At 37.5% G+C, this 16,838-nt stretch overlaps 1 protein-coding gene and 1 long non-coding RNA gene across 3 annotated transcripts in view; one reads left to right on the top strand and one right to left on the bottom strand.

The window, feature by feature from the left end:
• The first annotated feature begins 182 nt into the window (after nt 1-182).
• Nucleotides 183-6,257, top strand: rgra (retinal G protein coupled receptor a). 2 transcript variants are annotated; one of them, XM_059359240.1, is made up of 7 exons: nt 183-657; nt 1,003-1,159; nt 1,608-1,729; nt 2,263-2,416; nt 2,510-2,627; nt 4,714-4,827; nt 6,089-6,257. In XM_059359240.1, the coding sequence occupies exons 1-7, from the start codon at nt 579-581 to the stop codon at nt 6,230-6,232; spliced, it is 888 nt and encodes a 295-aa protein (XP_059215223.1). In that variant the 5' UTR covers nt 183-578; the 3' UTR covers nt 6,233-6,257. The 2 variants fall into 2 exon arrangements, with proteins under 2 accessions (XP_059215223.1, XP_059215222.1); XM_059359239.1 differs by lacking the exon at nt 183-657 and having other exon boundaries at nt 698-1,159.
• Nucleotides 6,258-6,318: 61 nt separating this feature from the next.
• Nucleotides 6,319-16,838, bottom strand: part of LOC131993370 (uncharacterized) — a 29,733-nt gene continuing 19,213 nt past the window's right edge. Inside the window, exon 3 of the long non-coding RNA XR_009396313.1 lies at nt 6,319-6,400. This is a non-coding gene — a long non-coding RNA (uncharacterized LOC131993370). The remainder of the gene's footprint in view (nt 6,401-16,838) is intronic.

Raw genomic sequence — 16,838 nt, 5'->3', positions numbered from 1 at the left:
TTTATTCATGCCTTTTTATTTCATGCACTTCTCAACACGTATTTACGCTGCAGCATATGTCAGTAAACACTCACAGCCTTTGGCAAAACCATGCAATTCTCAGAATAATGGGGTTATTATTGTTGCTGTTGGGGGGGGGGGGGTCCTTCTTCTTCAATGTGTTCTGATTGGCAGGAGCTCTGCAGACACCTGTTGTGTCTCCTTAAAGCGATGCAGAGCTGCGGGGCTGCATCACACGCGTTGTCTCGTCCTTTGACATCAGCGGCGGCTGCATCCTCACCAGGACGCAGAGACACAAAGGCTTGTTGTGTAACTAATTGAGGGCTTTGCTGGTTGCGGTGGGTAAATGCGCATTAAGGGTTGCGGTTTGTGAGGTTATGTTCATTAAGACATTCCTGCACGGATTGGGGCGACAGCGAGTGGGGGGCTTTACATAATAAAGTGCATGCTTTTCACGTGAAATGTCCCTTTAAAAGCGGACTCCCTTCGGCCACATTGAGGCACATCGTAAACGATCGGATTGGGAGGAGTGAAAAGTCTGTGACAGCTGTACTTTGTTGTGTCAATTCGGCTTCAGGATGGTCTCGTCTTACCCTTTACCGGAGGGTTTCTCCGACTTTGATGTGTTCTCCCTGGGATCGTGTCTGTTGGTGGAGGGTGAGTGTTTATGTTTTGTGTTGGGATTTAGCCAAAATACAGCGAGGAGAGTAGCACCAGCTGGGTGACATTAACCTATGACAGGACCTGACGCCACCCGGTCACAGACCGTGTAATGCAGTGGGAGGCAGGGTCAGCTTTCTCTTTAAATATCAGGATGAACCTAAAGTCTGAAACAAGAAAATATAAAAGCATTACTGCGATGTTTATATGTTTGTTATGAAATGACGGTGGGTGCATGTGGCGCAAGAAAAAAAAAGAAAGAAAAGAAAAAAATCGCCGTGCGCTCCGATTTCCATTCATCTCCTGCATTATTCATGACTGTTTATTTCTGCTCCACCAAAGGTCTACTGGGCTTCTTTTTAAACGCGGTAACAATCGCTGCTTTCCTCAAAGTGAGAGAGCTGAGGACCCCCAGCAATTTCCTAGTGTTCAGCTTAGCGATGGCTGATATGGGCATCTCTATGAACGCCACCATCGCCGCTTTCTCCAGCTTCCTGAGGTGAGTGATGTAACCGCCCCTTTCGTAATCAACATCAAGGTCTGACCAACTATGGCCATCAGATGAAATGTAATGAGCAAAAGATACCTGGTTACTTGTCTTTGAGGTGATTTATCTACATGGAGCTGTATGATCGATACAGGGAGCAACAAGCAAGGCAGTAGAGTGGTGGGGGAGCGGTCAATACACTGCTGTTTGTCACACTGGGCAAGGGATTTTCAAGCTGTAATCACGAGATGAGAGATCTCAGTGTTCATGAGTGTAGGGATTATATATAGCTTCTATTGCTGTTATTATTTTAAATATAGAGTCTGAATTAAGTGAATTGCTTACATACATCTATTTCAGTGTGTTTGGTCAAGAATTTAAGCAGTCATACATCCTGCTATACAGAGCTCAATAATAAATGAATGAATACATTTATAATGATCACACCCCTTGTTTTCAGATACTGGCCTTATGGCTCTGAGGGATGCCAGACTCATGGTTTCCAGGGCTTTATGACAGCTCTCGCCAGCATCCACTTCATAGCCGCCATTGCCTGGGACAGATACCACCAGTACTGCACTAGTAAGTGAAACACCTGCTTCTGTGTCTACTCTCCCTCCAGACACACACACAGACAGACACACACACACACACACACACACACACACACACACACATTGACCATGATTTTGTTCTCCATCTGATCTTTAGAGCTTCTGCTAATAAAGAGATGAGCTGGTCAACAAGTGGCCTGTTGTCCGAGACACAGACTGTTCTGAAATAATGACTAAATATCCTGTGAACGAATTTGTAATAAGCAGTTAAACAAATTGGGTTGAACTTTGAACCTTGGAGGCTTGAATGTTGAGAACAAACTTTTTTTCTTTTCATAGTGAGTAATATAATTAGCCCTACAGCTATTTTTAGACATCATTAAAAGCCGGATATAAGGGGAAGGGGGAGGGACTGGACATCTGACCAGCAGTTCATACTATTTTCTGTGTACTACAGCTCTGGTATTAACACGTAAAAATAAAGTGCTTCGGCAGCAGTGTGACATGTGTTAGAGGTGTTAGAAATAGTGATGATGAATGTGTTGAACCTGTTTTAACCAGGGACAAAGCTGCAGTGGAGCAGTGCCATCACTCTGGCTGTGTTTATCTGGCTCTTCACTGCCTTCTGGTCTGCCATGCCCCTCATCGGCTGGGGAGAGTACGACTACGAGCCCCTCAGGACCTGCTGCACTCTGGACTACAGCAAGGGTGACAGGTACTGTACTCACACACATAGATAGATGTCTTTGCATTCTCTCTCCCTCCCTGGGAGCCGTTTATCCTGATCTTTGAGCCTTTTTCTCCACAGAAACTATGTCTCCTACTTGATCCCCATGAGCATCTTCAACATGGCCATCCAGGTGTTTGTTGTCATGTCCTCTTACCAATCCATTGCACAAAAATTCAAGAAGACTGGAAACCCCAGGGTAAGTTAACAAAAAAAAAAACAGCTCTAATACAGACCGGCTCTGTTTTGCTTCAGTTGCTCCAAACCTGTTTTGATCACATGCTTGGTGCTGAGGAATTTAGAAAATGACTGTGAAACCCCAAACACTGTGAGTAATAGTAGAAGAGCAGTTATGACTAATGCACAAGACCTTACAAATTATTCAATCCGCATGAAGACTATTCCTGTTTTGAAGTCACCCATTTTCAGTTAAGGAATGTAACTCGAAACATTTACTTAACTACTGGACCTAACAACACATTTTAGGCACTTTACTTGAGTCCTTCTTTTCATGACACTTTTCGATTTTTAGAGGGAAAAAAATCTGCTTTTTACTCATTTGTCTGACAGCTTTAACTGCTTAATTAATTCAGGGTTTTTTTGCATTCAACACATATGAATAACTTAAAATATATCAAGTACAGCTAACATAAGTAAACTGAAATAAAATTGGCAGCCATTTTGATCACTTCTTTCAAAAACAATGGATTGCTTTAGCTTCACAAATGTGAGGATTTGCTGTTTATACAATTAATTATTGCAATTTACTTTTACTAATTAGGAGTTTCATACTACTGTTTGTATGAGCCAAGCATTGAGACGATGTCGCTTTGGGCTTTGGGAAATTGTGAGGACATTTCTCATTCTTAATTATTCAATATTTTCAAACCAAACAATCAATCGATTAATGGATAATTAATCAGCAAATAAATGTTTGTTTCAGTCAATTTTTTTGACCAATTATTATTATTATTATTATTATTATTATTATTATTATTAATAATAATAATAATAATAATAACAATAATAATAATAATGATAATAATAATAATAATAATCATAATAATAGTATAATATTTTCTGCATTTAGGATACTTTGACTAAAGTAGGATTTTAATGAAGGACTTGTTACAGAGTATTTAACAGTGTGGTATTAGTATTTTACTTTCTCCACCACTGCCCATGGACAGAAATCAGTGGAATACTCTTCCTGGTGTGAGCACAACTTTCTCACGTGGCCCTTATTCAGAGTGACAAAAAAAGTCAGTGAATGGAGAGCACGCAGGCTGTGACATATATAGGTCACTGCCTCGGGGGGAAGACCGGGTGCTTTAGTTGGGAATGCGGACAGTAGCAAACAACAGAGTATCTATGAATGGCAGGTTCAATAGTGGAGTACCTCAGAGGGCTGAATCGGGCTTCCTCACTTTATGTTGCATAAGTCTATTAATCACAGTCATCTGAGTTGGCTGGAGACCCTTTCATCACACAGTCTGCAGAATAGAGACACCAAGCTCTGCACTGGAGCAAAGCAATTATGTAATGTAATGTGATGCACTAGTCACACAATATACGCCATAAAAACCCATAGGGGTACAATTGTGCAGACTTGTCCCATGGCCAAGAAGTGGTGAGTAGTTGTGTCTGATGTTGCTTTATAAATATCCTCTGTAAGTGGCTTTTTGGGTCAGTAAGTAATTAGTAAAGTAAGTAGTAAAGTAATTTTTTTTTCAAACTTATTCCAAAAATGCAGAAGTTTCCAGTGATGTCAAATGTGTTTAATATAATACACAAGACATCTAGAATATTTCAATGTCAAGTGCAGGCATAAAAGCAGAAAGTTGTCAGTTTAAAATATTTCACTTTGTTTAAGCATCATATGGCTTCAATGCAGAGTTGGAACAAGCTGATACAGAACATATAACACTGGCACAAAAAAATGAAAGGCTTTTTTTTTTCAACCTTAAAGCTACTTAAGCAGCGCAACCTGTGTGTAAAGGGGTTAAATTTCACTCTAAATGTGTCAACTGGGAGTAAGAACAATGCCTACTTGACCCTGGATTACAACAAACTGCCTCTTTACTCACTAGCTGTTCTGTTTTATAGCCGAGCATGAATGACCTTTACACAGACACTGTTATTCTCCCAGACATTATCCCAGGCGTGTGACTGGACCTCATGACACAAGGCATTTTTGTCTCCTTCGCTTCTTGTGTTTGATTGGTAACTAATCATTCATGTTTATCCCTCCTGCTCTGCCTCTCTCTCTACTTTACTTTGTATAGTTCAACGCCAACACTCCTCTGAAGACTATGCTGTTCTGCTGGGGCCCCTATGGCATCCTGGCTTTCTACGCCGCTGTGGAGAACGCCAACCTGGTCTCCCCCAAGCTCAGGATGGTGAGGACAGCCAGCACATACGTGCACACAACTAGAATCAAAATTATAACTCAAACATATTTATGGTTATGTTTTAAAATGCATATAATTTCCAATGTGTCAGATATTAGACTCTGGAGCAAGATTCAATCTTAGCTGCGATTGCCTCCTCATAGCTCTTACTGAAGTTTGATTGACATACAGAGTCTGAGCCAGCATTGGCTGCACACGGCTCTCACCTCTGACATCACACACAAACTGATGGCAGTGCTGATGAAGCTAACAATAGTCTTGTTCCATCAACAATTTTCTATGCACATTTTTAACATTTGCATGAGAAAAGCTTGATGGAAATACCAAAATTCGTTAAAACTTTTGAAAATGCACATAAAAGATTTAGGCCCGCTTGAGGGTTTTTTTTGTCTTTTTGGAAAAATAGTTAATGTGCTAAATAGGAGATGGAAACTGCTTTTTCTCTCGTGGCTGGCTGCCATCTTCTGACGGAAGTATATTTATGCAGCTTTGTTTATTTGCTCATTTCAAAATGTTGCTTCAAAACTTCCTTCAACTTTAATGGAAACATGGCTAGTGTTAATGGGGATTACTACTAGCTCAAACCAGGGCAACCTGACAACTCCCGTACAACTATTGTTGGACATGGCGCCTTTATCAGTGGTGCTAACATCACTAACAGTGCAAACAGCATTAGCTCACACTTAGTTTCTGAGACACTGCAGAACTGACCATCAGTGGCGTGAAGGTTAGGTCCAATGCACAGGCAACTGGACGCCTACCAAAACAAAGAATGGAGATACTTAGATTACCACACACTCAGAGGAACCGTGACTTCATACTTTCCTCAGGAAACCATTACTCCACTATATCTTTACATAGCTATTCTTTATTTACTTATTTGAATGCACTAAATGTCATATCACTCATCTTAAAGTCCCTATATGTAGAAGATGAAGATTTCTTACTTTGGCACACCCTGTGGTCATATCAAAAAAGACACTCTGGTAGACAGCATCTTCACAAACAACACATATACTGCAACAATTTTCACTGGGAGTTTCTATTTTTTCTACAAACAGGTGACATCAGAATTATTTGAAATTTTTTTATTGTCATAAATATTCTAATTATAGTGTCTTTAAATTGATTAGTCAAATAAGCAGTTCTGCTTGATATCTATTTAAGGGCATTTTCATGATAATCTGTAATGCTCCTTGAGGTTCTTTTGTTACTAACAACCTCATCCTGCTCGCACCTGTCTCTGCAGATGGCTCCCATCCTGGCTAAGACCTCTCCCACCTTCAATGTCTTCCTGTACGCTTTGGGAAATGAGAACTACAGAGGAGGCATCTGGCAGTTCCTCACCGGGGAAAAGATCGATGTGCCTCAAATTGAGAACAAGTCGAAATAAACTAAGCATGAAATAATGACACACACTTACTGTCCTGGTGGTTTCTCACAGGTACTTCAACGTTTCTGTCTGTTGGTGTATGTGCATGTGTGGTAGCCTCTGTCCCCTGTGAGCATCTGTCCTGGATGTGTTGTCCTTTGATTCTGCAGTTGTGTTTCATAATGGATTCTGTCAACAAAAAACTGAATTAGAATATTAGAAAAAATGTTGAATTACTCAATTTTAAAGTTGCTGAAAACAAAATTGAACATGTCCAAACAATTCCTCTTTGGTCCACTGGATCCATTGAGTGCAGCAGTATTTTATTGTGAACTCAACAAAAACACAACCGACTTGACTATTTCTGTCACAAATTCAGGATTTTTCTGGTTTTCTCTGGTTAATAAAAAGGAGAGGATGATTTTATTTCATCATCTATGATGCTAAAATATTCAGCTATTTTTATGGTTGATTTAAAATATAAACGGTCAAAAAAGTAATGCAATCACTTCAAACCAAACAGACAGATAGCTCAGAGAGAGAATTCATGTCACAGATTTATGACGACAGACAGGACGGCGTCCGTCCTTGTTTATTGCAGCCGTCACTGAAATGTGAAAGTGAGTGCATGCCACTCTCGTCATGCTCCGTATGGTCATGAGTGACCTCTATATTCAGAGTAGAAGTGCACTAATCCTCGAAACAAGGGGACCATTCTTCAATGCACAGCCCCCACAACAAGTTAGAGATTAGATTAGATTAGGCTATAGATTAACTGGACATGCTTCTCACCAGCGGATTGACATATGAAATAAAGACAGCAGTCTTTGTGACATTTAAATAGAGAAATAAAAGTCACATTTAATTACTGAAATTGTTTATTTATTTCTGGTTTAAAATTAAATTAGCTAATGCTCCCCAACCTTTAGTGTAATTTATTCATTTAACTTCATAATATTAAAAACAACATTAAATACAAATATTGTGATTTTTTTTTTTACATATGATTATTTTCTAAGAAGCTGCATTACTTTTTTTGGAAAAGTATTGTTTAACCACAACGTTAGACAGTACACAATAACACATACTGGTTATCATATAATCAATATTCTTACAGTAGGTTTCAGAAACCAACTCGTCTGCTCTTGCTCTATTGTTTTAATGTAGCATATGATTAAAGTGTAGATTAAGATAATAAGGAATGTTAATAACATATTGATCAGACTTGGAGTCAGAGTTGAGTTTCTTTTAGTTGATTTCAAAAGAAAGGTGAACAGATTTTAATAATACAGGATACTTCAGCAGATCCAGTTTCTATATAATGATCCACATGTGATTTATGACATCATAATATAATCCTCAGAAGCACAAACAAGCCCATTCACACCTTAAATCCCCCATGAAAAATATCTTACAAGTGTGAACTTTGAAATACTTAATTATTAGTTAGTAGTGAAGTCAAGATGTTAGGAGCCCAGATGACCAATGATTATGTAATCTATATGTATATTTTTTTTATAGTTACTGGTCTCTGTGAATCCTGTCAGCCCAATTGCTGTTCATTATTGCTGTATATAAGTTATTTATCCAAAATAACAACAACTTGCAAATATCCAGCAATTCTCGGATGATTAATAAAGGATGAAAACTGGCTAAAATATTTGTCTTTTGTTTTTATTTTGTATTATTCATAGTCAAAAGTATCATTAGTGTCCAAATAACTCAAAATTTAGCCTTTCTAGCCCAGAATATGTTCCCAATTCTGACGTGAGGTATTGTTCATAAGTAATTACCTAGTAGTGTGACTAAATAAAACACGTCCTTGGTAAATACATTATAACACACAACTACGGCAATTAACAGAGCCTGTTCTTAAAGATTAAAAAATGGAGGTCTATTGAGATGAATAGGTTTTATTTGTATTTAGTGTCAGAATAACAAAGGCAGCACAAGTAAAAATATCTACTTTATTACTAGACCATTCCAGAGGTTTTCAGACTACAAGAGAAGTGTAGTAGTGTAGTGTCGTTGTGAGCACCTCACTTTAGAATGATTCTGAGTTAGAAAGACCTAATTTGAAATAATTGGTTTTGTAACATACAAATAATGTAAATGTATTAATTTATGATGAGAGAATGACTGTTCTTGTGGTGCTACCACCTTGTAAGACCTATATTGAGTAAAGCATGCTAAGATCATATACAAATGGCTTACATTCTATCAATAAGTTGTAATTGAGAGGCTGTTGAGCAGGTATTCTTAATTAATGGCCTAGTAATTGTATAATATGGTGATGCAGAATATGCAGCAATTAGTTAAGGGTGAATATGTGTTACCAAATCTTTGGATTTACAACTTTTACTCATAAGAGAGTATTTCTACACAGTGGAGTAAGAATATAATTTTCAGTGCGTCAGTGCAGATACAGTGAAGTAGACGTTTAACCAGCACCATGAAGATAACACCCAGAGGTTACAACATACAGTAGATGCCCCCAGTTGGTGTTTCTAAGCAGATTAATTGACGACAGCCTGTCAGTGGAGCGGGTTGTTGCATAATTATGCAGTAATGACAGTGTGCAGTAAGCAAACCCAGCCTGTTGTCATCAGCTTCTTTCTCATACAGTATATTCCAGCTAATTCATCTGCAGGAGAAGCACTGCTAGATTTTTCAGATGCTGTAAAATTTTCTTGAAATTTGCTACATACATCAGTCCTGAGCAGATTATTGTCATTACAATCAATATAAAAGTCCACCAGCTCCGTGTGAACATCAAAGTTCCCAGACACTGTCGTACATATGGAGCTGTCATCTGGTAGGAAGTGTTACTTTGACCTCACTTCCTAAACCACTGCAGGCCAACATGATCAACTGCCAACACAAAGGGATTTTTAGAGCTTCATGGAACATTATGCAATAAATTAATATTTAAAAAAAAAATACCTGATGCATTAATGGAAGGTATTACTTTGATGTAATAAAAAATACCTTTTCTCTTTCCCTATAGTTTATTAGTATCGAATTATGATTTGTCGTCATTGATGATGTCCACAGATTAATTATTTAAACCACACTGGACAGAGATTATACATCAAATAACTGCTGGATTATATCATAGTTTGAATCCAAATGTCTGGCAGCAGACCACAGTGTGCTTTTTTTCCCTCCCTCTCTTACAATCAAACATATTCAGGTACTTAAGAGTTCACTGAGGATTATGTCTGGTCAACCAATGAAGTTTTCATATGGGCTTTTTGAGAGGATTATACAACAACATGACCACGAGTGCAGGAGAAAGAGGGAATCAGAGGGAGTGAGGACAGTTTCAGAAAGAAAGGAGACGTTATATGAATCAACATGAGGGAGGTAAAACTAAAATAATAATATGAGGATGGTTGTAACACTGGTAACCTCAATAAACCACAAGCATCAGATGAGGTGATTTTTATAGAGATGCTCCCTGCCCTGTCAACCCTGCAGTAAATAAGTGAATTATCAATGACCAGATAGGAAAACCAGCTGACTCTGGAAGTAAATAACACTCACATTGTGCAGATTAAATGTTATGCAGTATAATATGTCTGAAGAATGAAGATAGGAATAAAAGAATAGAACAGCAAAAGGAAAAAAATGCAATATATTGCAAATGTGCATTTGTGCACAAGTTGAATTCACACATTGTGGGAATAAACCTAATATTTAACAAACCATTAAATAACAACTTCACTTGAATAACTGTCTGGATGGTAACTGTAATAAAACAGGCTAATATCAAACAAACAAACGTGGATTAATAAATGCTTGTAAATCTACAGATTAAAACAGAATTCTGACTAAACAAACTACAATTAGATTCAAAAAAGTGTAAATGACAATAGTAAACTAAACTCTCACCCACTTAGTAAGGCTAACAGGCCTATGCTGAGGCTGTACTTAAGCTAAACAAGCTAACAATACCAATGGTAGCACATTGATGTTTTTGCAGGTGTAACGTTTACCATCTTAGCTTAGCATGCTCAATGCTAAAATTATAAGCAAGTATCAAAGACTTTATGAAAGAAGTGGAAATAGTCACTGTGATATCACCATTTGATTTGTGGACTAGCTTTTGGAGCATTGAGTTTGGCATTTTGGCCATCGTCATCTTGGATTTTCTGAGCCAGAAGTGACCATATTTGGACAAGAGGTTAGACATCCATACTCCATCTGATCAGCTGACTCCCTCTCAAATTTTAAGAAGAGACTAAAGACCTTCACAGATAATCGATGGAGAGAAAAAAACGTCCTATTGGACTCAAACTTAACCCATGGCACTTACTCACGTGTTGTCCCCTGACTTGATCTTTGCTTGTGTTGCATGAACTCTCAAATGTATGTCGCTTTGGATAAAAGAATTGTAGGAGGACCAAGGATGTATAAAGAGAACTGCATACAGAGCCGGGACCCTGTTCATTCCTATGGTACAACTTATGTTACTTTCACTCAGATAGTTAACGTAAACATACTTATAATAAAAAGCAAAGACCCACAAAAAGAAAACATGTTGCAGCCATCCCCAGTTTACCAAACCAGCCTAATTTCAAATCCCTCTTGTATGCAGAATCTCTTTGCTGCTCAGTGAGGGGTGGAACAAATAGTCTGTATACACTACGTATATCCGCCTGATTTAATGCCGGTTCTTCTGAATCACCATATTTGGTAGAACCAGACCAACATCTTATGACCCACCTCAGGCCCAGCTGGGTGCAAAAACAAGGTGAAATCTCAGCCATGCGTCCTCCGATCCACCACACATTCATTTTCTCCATTAGTGATCTTGACTGTCAGATGTCAAGCCGATTATATAACCCCGGCCCCATAAGACTGCACACACACACACACACACACACACACACACACACACCCACACACACGCTCTTGTTTAGCAGCCACAGGACAATCAATGGTAATGCTGACCACAGCTGCTCTTCCAATCAATTCATTGAATTTAAGGAATCACACCACTTGTATGCAGCATGATTGACATGAAATAAATGTACATGTAACATAACTGTATATGCATCCAATCTGAAGACAACAATCAAATACACACCTAAGACATGACATATTAGGGAAAAAAACATATTTGTTTTGAAGAAACAGTATTTTTACGGGATTAGTGTTTCAGTGTAATCTGGATTAAAGTGGAGCTGTGCGTCACTGCCCTTTAGAAATCGCTGTTTTAATTCATTAAACCACTCACTTTGACCAGTACAGGGTGGACAATATTGTGACCATGTCACACTATTCGCACCCTGACCCACACACACACACACACACACAGAACATCTTGTATTGAGCAGTGAATATCACCATTTACAATCTCATGTGATAGCATCAAAAAGTCAGTCCAAACATGTGGGATGCTGCTCACTATTTCCTTTCAGTTAGTTGTTCTTCACCCTATAAGACCAACATATAAAACTTAACCAATTATCTTTTGAGGATGTGGATGAGGAGGTTCAGTTTTTCTATAGTGTTTGCTGATTCACTAAGGCTATATGACATATATTCATATTTATGCAGGGAAGTTCATTCATTTGCAATTCTCCTCTTCTGTCAATTATAAAACTCCCCAGTCAGCAGGGGCAGCAGCCACACTCTGCCTTGATTAAATGAATGGACTTCACACATGGGGATGATGTTGCTTTTAATCCATTCCACTAACATGGATTATCTCATCAATCAACTTTTCTTATTTTTCAAATGCAGTGTAAATGTAATTCTGTATTTCTTTACTATTTCCATCTGCATTAAGTTGTTGAGTTTTCATATAGGACAAGTTTAATATCACATCTAATAACAAAAAGGCTCAGCTCTTGATTGGCTTACAATATACTTTTGCACTCCAGCTGCAACATGTTCACTATTTCAGTCCACTGCATGAGGGACTATTTATAACACTGTGGCACTATAATAACACTGTTCTGTAATATACTTTATTTAGTGTTTGTGATGTAACTAAATACATTCTACTCAAGTTCTGTACTTGTCCTTTCCATGAGTATTTCCACCTTATACCTCTACTTCACTCCATTCGCATGTATTTGTTCGTGAATCAGATAGATAACAACTACCTAAAATGCTTGGCTAACATTTGTTTACTTTTATTGATATTATCTGTAGTTTAGTGTTAGGCAACTGTGGTATTGCTGCTTTTATTTAAGGAAGGTATATCAGTACTTCTTCCACCAATGTAAACTACAGTTGGAATGTAAACCATGTGAACTTTGATAGTCTGATAATGGAGGAATTTTTCTTCTAAATCCTTTTATAGAGTGCCAAAAGTATTTAAAGACACTGTATCTCTGTTCTGTTTTCTACTGCAGATGGCAGGCTATTTTATGCATGTTTAGCCAATCTATATTTTCTATCTATTTACAAATTTCTGTCTCCTAGAGAAGAACTTCATTTTGTAATCACTCAGGTCCACTGGGGTTATTTTTGTGTGCAATTTGCTCCAGTGGCTTTGGATTTTGTATGGCTGTTAGAAATTAATACTTTGGCAAGTGCACAAGATTACATGGTGATCTTGAATCTCCTGAGCTACTTTCAAACCAGATCAGAGCAGAATCACTGGGAAAACAGCAAAAAAAAGTTGATCCTGTAACACAGCCAATCCAGTTATGAGGACAGTGGAGCTGACTCCGCCCTCAACAGCAGTCAAGAGGACACTGAACTGAAAGACAGATTGTTTTCCCCGAAAAAGTGGTGACGGCCAAAACAAAGTTAATGGTGGTTGTTTGTAACTGTTTATCTCTAACTATTTCACTCTGTGTGTGTGTGTGTGTGTGTGTGTGTGTGTGTGTGTGTGTGTGTGTGTGTGTGTGTGTGTGTGTGTGTGTGTGTGTGTGTGTGTGTGTACGTGTGTGTGTCTGTGTGTCTCTTGGGGTAAACCAGAAGCCAACGCACAGTTCCGGCCTTCATGACTCTGCTTAAGCTTTCCAGTTACAGTATGTTCACTGAGGGAAAAAAATGTGATTATCAGAGCTGTTCTCTCACTAATGTGATGTAACACATCATCTAAAAATAAATCAGAAAAATTTTGAGCCCCTTTTTGGTTACATTCCTAACATTTATTGCCTGGATTTAGCCCGTCTACGTCAAACAAAGCTCGGGGAGGGGAACGACAGGGTGGATTTCTCTGATTTGTTTCAAATACTTTGGACATAAACAGCACATTTGGTGGCTTACAGCTAAATTGATTGCATTTAACTCAGAACCACTGAAGCACTTATATATATATATAAACATATCTCTGTGCATTGATCTGGCAGTCTGATATGTACTGTATATACTGTATATCACACACCAATGCACTTGTTAGAACTCTCAAAGAAAGGCCTAACAGTATGCAGAAAACAACTTGTTTTTTCTTTCCGTGGCTAACTTCTATTTACTGGTTCTGGCATGCAACTTTATGGTTTCCATTTTCCAAAAAAAGACAACAACAGTGTGTTCTGTCCACACATGTTGAAATGCAGAACAAACTATAATGTAATTTCTTTGATGTGTTTCAAATGTTGCATCTTTGTTGGATTAAAACTGATGAATTCAACTATCTGTTATGTAACCGTTTGACATGTATATGCTATATATCATCAACGTTGCACTTGTCAGAACAAAAACAAGCACTGGGTTTAAAACAGGACAGAACGTAATCTAATCCAGCAAGTTGGATTGATCATTCAAATATTGATTTGTATTTACTAAAATCCTGGGTTGATTTTACCTCATATAAGGCTATTTTCACATTTCTTGACAGACAATTTTCTTAAAATGCTATTTAAATGAAATGTACATAAAATAACTTGCATGTTGAGGCTTAATCCATGTTTTCCATGTTCTATAAAAGAGAACAAGTGTGTTTTCACTACATAATGTTCACTTTTTCTCTCAATTCTTTGTTTTTGTAACTCTTTAGGGCCCAAAATCTTTTAAAATGAGAACAAACTCACTTTTAAGTTGTTCACAATTCTTGTCAGGAGTGGTAAGAAGCCAACACTACTTCATTACTACAAGGGTACTTCACTACTGTTCACAAACAAAAACTGGAAACTGCTTCTGTTGCATACAAATTACTTGTTGAATAGATGGATGGGAGGGTCGGGCTGAAGAGTGAGTTAAGTTATAATTAGGAACATGTGAGATTTAAATGGAGGTTGGAAACCACTTTGTAATAAACTTCAATCAAAATCTATTTGGAAGTTTTGGCTTAGCTTTGCACACCACTGTGCTAATCTTGGACTCTCTTTAACATTATTTTTTCTGAATTAGAACAACATTTATTTTTATTTAATTCCAAGTCACTTTGTGCATGTACACTTATAATGCATATGTCATTACTTTAGTGAAAAGATGCTGATGTATTATCCAGTGTCAACACAATATTTCAGTTTCTTGATGCTCAAATGTTATGTCTCCTCCATTGTAAAAGGGGAAAAAATAATAAAAAAAAATATGTCCTGACTTACTGTTAAACACTATGCATGCTGAGAAGAAGGCCTCTGATCAGAACACATCAGCAAATATGTTTCAATAAAACATGAAGCTTAACAGATGTTGGCCACTTTTATTGCCATTTTCTACTCTGACCATTTATGTTTTGTTGGTTTAAATGTCTTGCACATTTATCTTGCTGTTAAAATGATTGTTCTGCCTCATCAGTTGTACGATGTGGGCTGATAATCGAAGCCTTTCCGCAGGGTACAGCGAACTGCCAGTATTATGTGCACATTGTTATACAGTATAAATAGGTAAAATTGGAAAACAGAAACAGTTCTTCAGTTAATATGTATGGGGATATGAGGACATCTACTGGCTGAACGATGACACATGAAACCCAAAGAGAAAATCAAAATGGAAATAATTTCGACTGTAAATTAACACAACATGACTAAAACCTAAGATATCAACACAGAAATCTATGGTTAATTAAATGGTTAAAACATTATTTCATTCAGAAGACAACTGACTCTTTGTACCTTGACAGTATTAAAAAATAAATCATCATCAAATCATGTTTTTTTGGGAATTAATCTGCAAATTATATTCTATATATAGATGTAGAATAGAATATTTAGGGGTAATCTGGTACGGTATGGTCCTTTTTGGATTTTGACGTTTCCTTCACTCACTCATTCATTCTTCCTCCACTAGATGTCACTGCTGCTCCGTCTCATGTTTCAGAACAGTGGTGGAAGAATAACTCAGATCATTTATGAAGTAAAAGCACAATCTAAAAAATACTCCATTATAAGTAAATGTCCTCAATTCAAACTGTTATTTATAGTTCAGAGCAAAATGTACTTAAAGTATAAAAAGAAAAAGTACTCATTATGCAGAACCGTTCCTTTCAAAGTCTTCTATTATGATTATCTGTTTAATATATTATGATTGCTATTTCTTCTTGTTGTTTTTTATGACCAAATAATATATCAATGTGGAGCCATTTTTAGATACGATTTATACTACAGGGTAGATCGGTATTGCAGGACTTTGTCATATCATATGGGCATATTATATATTTTTATGTAAAAGGTAGCAGCTATAATAATCAAATAAATGTAGTGGAGTAAAAAGTACTATGCTTCCATCTGAAATGTCGTGGGAAAAAAGTATAAATAAAATAAAATAAAATAAAATGGAAATATTCAAAGACAAGTGTACTAATGTAGAGTACTTGAGTAAATGTTTAGTTATAATCCATCATTAATCTGTTGCTGCCTGTGTGTGTGTGTGTGTGTGTGTGTGTGTGTGTGTGTGTGTGTGTGTGTGTGTGTGTGTGTCAGTATCTTGAAACAATGCCTAAAAACCAGCTGACTCTAATATGATAAATGATTTTTAAAATATTTAAAGACCTTGATTAGAATTTGAAATCTAATGAATTAACCACGTTAGCGGATGTTTCACGGAGAACAGTAAATGTTGGTGACAGCTGTTGAAGCCCTTCCTGCACCGGAAGATGGCGATGTCGAGCTACATTTAGACACCCAGTTCTCTCGTCTCGTGTCGGTGAAAAAGCGGAACATATCTAATCTTATAAAGTTTGATTAAAATATGATACTAGAAGAAGATCTCCAGACAACACAGCGATGTTTAGACAGCTTCTTAACGTTTTCCGGATTCTGTTAAAAGATACATTTTTCTAAAGGAAAAGGAAAAGAACGGAATACATGTGTAAAAAACATTATTGTAGTCTATATATATAATATATATATAGTATTTGGGGGGGAAAAGTCGCAGGACGTTGGCTCATAAGGCTGCATATTATATTAAAATGGAGCTGATAAAGATGAACTCATGTCAGTTGTGCGTAAAGTCCTATTTTTTCTCAGATCCGAGCGTGAGGACTTGGCTCTGCGATAGCGCGCGAGCGCGCGCGCGCGCACACACACACACACACACACACATACACACATACACGAGAGTGCAGCATCAGCCTTGTTGTTTCAGCCTTTCTGTGCTTTACTCACTTCAGCACTGTGGAAACGCGAGCTTGAACCTAAACTCACCTCGGCACCCTGTTGTCCGAAAAACACCTTTTAGAATCAAACTACAGTGAGAGGTTATATTAAAAGAGGGACTT

This window comes from Centropristis striata, chromosome 20, assembly GCF_030273125.1.
Source record: "Centropristis striata isolate RG_2023a ecotype Rhode Island chromosome 20, C.striata_1.0, whole genome shotgun sequence".
Lineage (NCBI taxonomy): Eukaryota > Metazoa > Chordata > Actinopteri > Perciformes > Serranidae > Centropristis > Centropristis striata.
Note: the sequence above shows the minus strand (reverse complement) of the source record. Positions and strands in the feature narration are given on the sequence as shown.